This window comes from Thunnus albacares, chromosome 20 (genome assembly GCF_914725855.1).
Source record: "Thunnus albacares chromosome 20, fThuAlb1.1, whole genome shotgun sequence".
Classification (NCBI taxonomy): domain Eukaryota; kingdom Metazoa; phylum Chordata; class Actinopteri; order Scombriformes; family Scombridae; genus Thunnus; species Thunnus albacares.
In genome coordinates, this window is record NC_058125.1 from 7,744,493 (window position 1) to 7,752,398 (window position 7,906).

Genomic DNA, 7,906 nt, shown 5'->3' on the forward strand with positions numbered 1-7,906 from the left:
AACAATTGAGATTTAATATAGCAGAACAGTGTGCAGCATGTTTCTGCTTCATGCTACAGCACAGAGGAAAGTAGTGTGTTGCTGCCACCTGCTGTGCATTTTGGGAAAGTTGAAGGGACTTATAAATGAAAAGGTTCATGTACTTCCTGTGGCTATTCAGTATTTTTCCTTAATAGACATAAATACTGTGTATCCAAAATGACATGTACAGTTTGTAGTATGTACAGTAATGATAGTAGATTTCCATAATAATTAAAAGGGATACATGTATCCACCCCTATAACTGTATGGCTAAAAGTGTATTTGAATAGTTATATGATGTGTACTTTGACAAATCATAGTTATAGTGTATGCTTGGTATGGAAATAAACTGAATTGTACATACAGTCAAAGATACTTGTTTACTTTGAAGTAAAAAGCATAAAAAATAGACTATGTGTACATTTGACATATACTTTACTATATATTATATAAATACCATACATTTACATTTGATTACATTATATTATATATTACATAGAAGTTATTTAAAGATATGTTGATATATTGATGTAATATGCTGATCTCGATTTTTTAATTAAAAATGGCCAGTCATTGTGTCAAATACCATGACAGAGTTTCCTCTCTGAACAAAGCTACAATTAAGAAGTCTGAAAAACCTTTGTCATTATATTGTAAATTTTCATTTACATTTTTGTTTTTTTCTTTTAAATAAAGGCAGTAATATAATGTAATGTATTCTTTTTCTGCCAGCATTGAATAAGTGATAATGTTAAGTCTCACCACCTTAAAGCTGCACTAATCAATATTTCTATATTAAAAAATGGGTCAGATGATGATTTATAATATGGTATTAGTCACTCATAGTGACTAATACCATATTACCTCAAAGAATTACCACCCAGCACTGTAGTTCCCCTCAGTCCTATGGAGCATTTAGCATCTTTCAGCTCAGTGTTTTGGTTTTCTGGCCCACAACTTTATTGTTTTGGTTCACTCTCACCACTCTGATCAAAGACAATTTCATATTCACTAGGCAGATGTTGCTTGCACAGCACCAAACAACAGAAAGAGAAAGAGCGACTAGCTGGTGAACATAGTGGAGCCTTTAGCAGCTTAAGGGCCACATATTTCCCTTAGAAGTTAGTAACAACCAAGAAAGAGCTATAAGGACAGTGAATATTTACATTCATCAGATGGCCAGAAGCACAGCTCCCAATTAATGCTAACATTGCTCCATGTCTGATAGATGTTTAAATAGACAAATGTTTGCTGACATGTTGCTGTAACAACTTTTAAAGTTGTTAATAAGTCAGTGTAGTATTTACAGTTTATTGCACTGCCCCCATATGGTTAAAAAATCAGTTAATACTGCTTTAAAGAGCTGTTAACAATAAAAAATGTTTCATCAGAGTGTTTTAATGTTCCATGAAGCTGATTGAAAGGCTTTCACACCTTAATAAGAAAGAAATTATGGAGGAAACACTTGAGATACTTCTGAATTTCTGGACATGAAAGCAGAAAAAGTCATGTTGGATAATGGGTCAAAACATTAGTCATTGATAGCCTCAGCATAAAATCAATATCAACCATCAAAGCCATAGGATATTTGCCAAATCCTTATATAATTTAATAGGTTTTTACTACATATTTCTCAACACAGTAATATGGCCTTAAGTAATCTGATAACCACAGTTTCACAACAGAGCTTTCTCACTCCAGCTTTCCCTGCTGTGTTTGTTTTGCTCCTGCACGCCTACATTATTTGCTGAAATCATGACACTAGATTTTGTCGTTGCCTTTCATCAGTGATGGACTCCATAGAGAGGAACTCTTAACAGCCTGAAAAGCCAAGAATTAAAGCATTTCTATGAAACTCAGCATGAACCAAGTACTGAGTGACTGCATGGGTGAAAGGCTGAAATTCCGAGATAGGCCAGACTCAGGCCAACGTCCCCAGTCACATTGGCTTGTGATTTGGGCTCAGACCCCCCACAGAAGCTATCCCATGATCCATCTAGGAAATACAGAATGCAGTGATGAAGGCCACCACCATCATGTCTTTGTCCCTCTTGCCAGTAGTGTGAAATAATCTCTGTTCTCATGCCTATCAGATTTTATAGAGTCCCAGTATCAGCCTTTATCAATTCATAAGAGTCATTAACAGTCTGTGTCTGGTTGCGCTTTTTTTAGAAAAATCATTTAGTACACAGGAAGTGATGTGTTTTATACTATGTTTAGAAGAAACAGACGACGAAGTGGGTGGTCAGAAACAGCCATTGTGGATGAACAGAAAACAAAAAAGGTAAATAAACTACATAAATTTGATCTTCATCTACAGAAAATCCAAGGGAAAATGTCAATTAGTGCTATCCAAACAGCTCAACTGACAGGTGAGCTCTGGAGAATGCAGTGCGGAAAAACTCAGGTCAATAATTGTCCTGTGAGCCCTTGGCAACCTGACCAAAGCGTACCCTGTGAGCTGACTGTCCTCCGTGACCCCAAACAGGATTAAAATGGGTGGACAGAGATGAAATGACGCAAGCCACCACCAGCGGAGTATCTTGCTCCCTCTCTATCTTCTATAAATACAGGAGGTACATCAGACCAACGTTAAGTTTTTACATATTCTTTCAAATATTACGTTAATCCATTTCAAACCAGTTTAGAATTAACTGATGGATGCATGGTGATTTTTTCAGTGGTAGGACTACTGCTGGTAAACTCTCATATTATGTGAAATCATATGTATGCATGTGTTCTAATGCCAGTGGGCAGTAACACAATACCTAGGAATGCATTAGCTACTTTTTTCAGTAATGTGTAGTGAAATTCAGCAATTAAATTACACTTACTATTCCTGGTTGCACCATAGCTGTTATTTTAACAATTTGGGAGTCTGGTTTGGTACACTGGTCTTGTACACGTTAGCTTGGTGCAGAAGCTGAAAGTTTGGGGAGGCGGTTAGCATCTACCAAAAGAGGAGATATGTGACTCCAGGTAATTCCAAAGTTGTCTCATTTAGATGTTGTCTTATGTTAGCCACTTGTTAGGCCTAAATCAAGGAATGTTCAGATTTGGGGTGTACTCCACAGCTTCAATGAAGTGAGAACTTACTGCTATGTTTAGCCACTACAGCTAAGCTAGCTTTTGATGGTCAATAAATACCTCCAAAATGATGGCTGTCTACTTGTTAAACCACAATGTCTTGTTTTCTTTTTCTACATTTTAAATACAGAAGCTGTGATGTGTAGTTGTGGAGACTTTGGAGGTGCTTAAAGGCACTTTTGACTAAGCTAGGCTGAGTAAAGTAAGAAGTAGTCCAATTAATTACTTTTGCTGTTGAGTAATTAGAAATGTTGTTGCTTTTTTCATTACATGTAGCAGCATGTAATGAAAATGTGTGACATATACAGTATGGTGCAAAAGTTTTAGGCACTAAAAGCAAAGTGAGGATGCTTTCAGAAATAATGCCATAAATAGTTTTTATTTATCAATTAACTTCATACAAAGTTAATTGAACAGAAGAAACCTTAAATCAAATCAATATTTGTTGTGACCACGCTTTGCTTTCAATACAGCAGCAATTCTCCTTAGTACACCTGCACACAGTTTTTCAAGGTACTACCTGGCAGGTAGGTTGTTCCTGCATTTTGGTGAAGCTGCCACAGTTCAGGATTTAGGCATCTCAGTTGCCTTGGTCTCTTCATGTAATCCCAGACAAACTCCATGATGTTGAGATCAGAGCTCTGTGGGGGCCATACCATCTGTTGCAGGAGTCCTTTTTGTTGCTACAGATAGTTATTTATGATTCTGGCTGTATGTTTGGGGTTATTGTCATACTATAGAATAAATTTGGGACCAATCAGGCGAATCCCTGATATTATTGCATTATGGATAAGAATCTAAACATCTAAAGTGCCTAAAACTTTTTTTATTCATCTGTATGAATCTTGTAGGTTCCAAAAACACATTTTGGTATTTGTAGCAGCTACATTATAGCAGCAGTAGCAGCTACATCATCTATGCATGCTTGGACATGAGTTAAAAACAGAGTGACTTGTCAGAGATACAATGGTGGTGGTAAAGAACACAGTGTGCTGTATGTGTTTCTTTTAAGTGATTACAGTTTTGTTTCCACTGGCCTCTTTCACCCTCAAGCTGGGAAAAGGCATTTTATGGAATTATCTGTTTGTCAGTAACCTCACAGTTTCCAGTGGCTCTCTCATTATCGCCGTCAAGTGTTTACAGTGTCTTCATTAGCAGCCAGCCCTCTACTGATAACAAAGCTTAAAAGAAGGCATCAATGGTAGCGATAAGCATGGCCAAGCTACTATTTTGGTTAACACACGTCTCCGTGTTTACTCTGGGAGCATGGGAGCGGACATCAGGACAGTGGTCCTTGTATTGGGGATCTCCATTTTCAAACCTTGCCATCGCAAAGTCTGTTTTCAAGCCGGGAAGAAGGTAAAGTTTGTGCCAGCTTGTTTGCCCACGGAGAATCTCATTTCAAAATGCAGAACTCAAGAACATTCCTGTTCCAGGTGTGTTTGAGTCTGGTGGTTTCTACTGGCTCCTGCACCTGTAAGCCTCTCAATAATGACATCCAAAGTGGGGACCCTGAGGGATTTTACTCTCAGCTGTCAGAGGAGGACCTTCTGGAGGAGGAAGACGCAGAGTTGAACATGGAGAACCTCCTGGGAACCATGAAGGAGGGCTTTCTGAGAAAACTCAACCTGTCAGACGTTCCTCAGGAGCACAGCAAGATCTACCCTCCTCAGTTCATGATGGAGCTCTACAACAAGTATGCGTCCAACAGCACGGCAATCCCTCAGTCTGATGTCATACGAAGCTTCACTGTCCAAGGTACGATGTGAAATTTATTTCAAAATTTATTTCACAACTAAATTTTATATGGATATTTATTTTCCCCAAAGGATGATGCCTACTGACCTTGATGATCCCAATTACCTCTAGCACCACCATGAAGTTGACATTTTTGGCTTTTAGTGAAATGTCTTGACAAATATTGGATGGATTGCCATGAAATTTGATTCAGACTTTCATTGTTCCCAGACAGTGTATAGTAACTTTGGTGATCCCCTGACTTTTCCTCTTGTGCCACCGTAAGGCTAACATTTGTGGTTATTTTGAGTGAAATCTGGATGAACTGTAATCACTTTGATGATCCCCTGATGTTTCATCCAGTGCCATCAAAATTTTAATTTGTCCAGTACTTTGATCTATGATTACATACTTCCAAAAAAAATTACATTTCCATCAGTCTCAGCTGCACTGTGTTAAATGCTTATTATCAAATGTTACCATGCTAAACTAAGATGGTGAACATTGTAAACATTATACCTGCAAAGCATGAGCATGTCAGCATGCTGATGCTAGTGTTTAGCTCAGAGCACTGCTGTACCTGACTACAGCCTCACAGATTTCAGTAGTTTAGCTAATAAGTGGTGGTTCTGAAGCAATATCTGCTTGCAACTCCTCATCACTGGTTGAAACCATTTCAAACCAAAGTGATCTTTTTCTTCATTTTATTTTTAGAGGCCTCAAGGAAGTCTAAAAAGAAGGCATTTTGGGGAGCAGAAATACGTGTTTTCTGGTTTTCACTTCATAATCATCTCGGGACCCCTCCGATTTATGTTGCAACCCCCTTTGGGGATTGGGATCCACTGCTCTATTAGTATCCCAGAACACCTCTTTCATTGAATAGTTGCGATACAGTCAAAGACTGAAATGCTTGTATGGCCAAATAGAAACATACCAAATAGTGATTCATTTCCAAGTAACCCCCCGTTAGACAGTACAAAATTTCAGCTGCTGTTTCAGATAAAGCCTCTGACCTCTTCGTATCTCTCCAACAGATATAACTCACTCAGTGACAAATGGCACAAAGTCAAAGCACAGGCTGCTGTTCAACGTCAGCATCCCAAACCATGAAAAGATCACTACTGCTGAACTACAGCTCTTCTTCCTCCCGGATACAGGGTCAAGGGTCACCTCCCACAGTTTCAAGACCACCGTCAAAGTCTATGAAGTGGATTACAACAATTTCAAATCCACAACCCAGCTACTTGTTGGCAGAGAGGTGACAGGTTCACAGAGCACATGGGTGACATTGGATGTGACTACAGCTATTCAGAGTTGGATCATGTCAGGCCATGGAACGACTGGATTTGATGTAGTGGTGGATAGGAAGGACTGTGTGGTTTCTGGAAAAGAAGTAGTTGGCTGTTTAAATATGAGTATGTCTGTTCGAGATAACACTTCAGCGGCTTTGATAGTCTTCTCAGATGACCTGGGTAGCAGGAGGAGGGAGACAAAGAAGGAACTTCAAGAGATGATCCTCCATGAAGAGGAAACCATTTTACATTCTGGTGCAGACTGGAACAGAGGGTATCAACTTCCAAATGAGATCCTAGAGGCTCAGCATCCAAGGCGGAGGAGAAGAAAGGCAGAGAGGGAGTACTGCCAACGGACCTCTCTCAAAGTCAACTTTAAAGACATCGGCTGGGACCGCTGGATCGTGGCGCCTCCAGAATATGATGCATTTGAATGTCGAGGATTGTGTTACCACCCACTGACGGATGAATCAACCCCATCCAAACATGCCCTCATCCAGACACTGATGAACATCAGGAACCCCAAGAAGGCCAACATGGCATGTTGTGTCCCCATCAAACTGGACCCCATCACTGTCATGTATCAGGAGAATGGGCGCCTCACTATAAGATACCTGTATGAAGAGATGAAGGTGGCAGAGTGTGGATGCAGGTAGTCAGAAATAATTGATGTACTCACCGTTGCAGCACAGATGATTATAATGGTTCTGCTGCATTTCATTCAATACAGGCTGATGTTCGCTGTTGATAGATCATATAACAACCTCCATGCCCATGTTTTCCAAATAAAATAGATCCAAATGGGAAACTGTGAAAAAGTTAGCTTTTTAAGGGTTTTTAACTAAACATGACAAAACAGAAAACCAAAGAAATCAGATATGTTTACACAATATATTTAATGTGCATTGAAAAGCTTGACCTAATATGTTTCAATTTGTCATATTTTTACAGTACAAGTGTATTATTATTTTATGTTGCAAATTATGAAAAACAGCAAAAAAGACAAGTAATAAGTAAGAAAGAAATTAAAAAAAAAAAACTTCCATAAATTTTGTTGGCAATGGACATCTTTAATTACTACTACAACTACTATAGAATGATATTTTTTGTTGTATTTTTTGTAAAAGATTAAAATGAATGAATGCTGAACCAGATCCATTAGCAATGTCATGTTTGTAAAAAGTAATTTCAATAATAATATGTGAGGGGTAAAATTGACCTCTTGGCAGTGGTAGGATGACATTTAATCACAGCTGATCATCTGCTAATCTTGTGCTAGACATAATGTAAATCTGTACATTACTATTGTAATTTGTTTATGTTAATGTATATGACGTAGTCTGTAAACCGCTGACACATAGAAATATGGGACCTGTACAGTGTATCCAGTTATTTTGCTACATTGCTGCTGTTGCTTCCACTATAAGAGAAAATGTGTAGAAAATTCTGTGTTGCTAATGCAGGTCAGCTGTGACACACTTCTACAGTGGACACAACTGCAAGGTCTGTATTAATAGATATCAGGTAGATCATCATCCTTTTAATAAAAAATTATCCAGAATTTGATGGAAACGATTTTTCCCTGCAGTTTCAATCTGCCAAATCTACAATAAAATTGGTCTCAGTGTGCATGTGTGTATGTGCATGTGTGTGTGTGTAAAACCCTAAAAAAAATTAATCTGTATACCTTCCAGTTGAATGTTTTTACTGTATGTCTGTATAATTCCTATTTTAAATAAGAATAAATGTGATAATTCAACAAATAAGTC

The 7,906-nt window shown here is 38.2% G+C and overlaps 1 protein-coding gene across 1 annotated transcript; it reads left to right on the forward strand.

The window, feature by feature from the left end:
* Nucleotides 1-3,938: 3,938 nt before the first annotated feature.
* On the forward strand, nt 3,939-6,823 carry gdf2 (growth differentiation factor 2). Its single transcript, XM_044338613.1, has 2 exons — nt 3,939-4,866; nt 5,880-6,823. The coding sequence occupies exons 1-2, from the start codon at nt 4,515-4,517 to the stop codon at nt 6,791-6,793; spliced, it is 1,266 nt and encodes a 421-aa protein (XP_044194548.1). The 5' UTR covers nt 3,939-4,514; the 3' UTR covers nt 6,794-6,823.
* The last annotated feature ends 1,083 nt before the right edge of the window (nt 6,824-7,906 follow it).

What these genes read in the sequence shown, in the direction of transcription:
- gdf2 (XM_044338613.1), top strand. Translation starts at nt 4,515, where the DNA reads ATGCAGAACTCAAGAACATTCCTGTTCCAGGTGTGTTTGAGTCTGGTG. An exon ending in ACGAAGCTTCACTGTCCAAG is followed by an intron (nt 4,867 to 5,879) that starts GTACGATGTGAA and finishes TCTCTCCAACAG; the next exon opens with ATATAACTCACTCAGTGACA.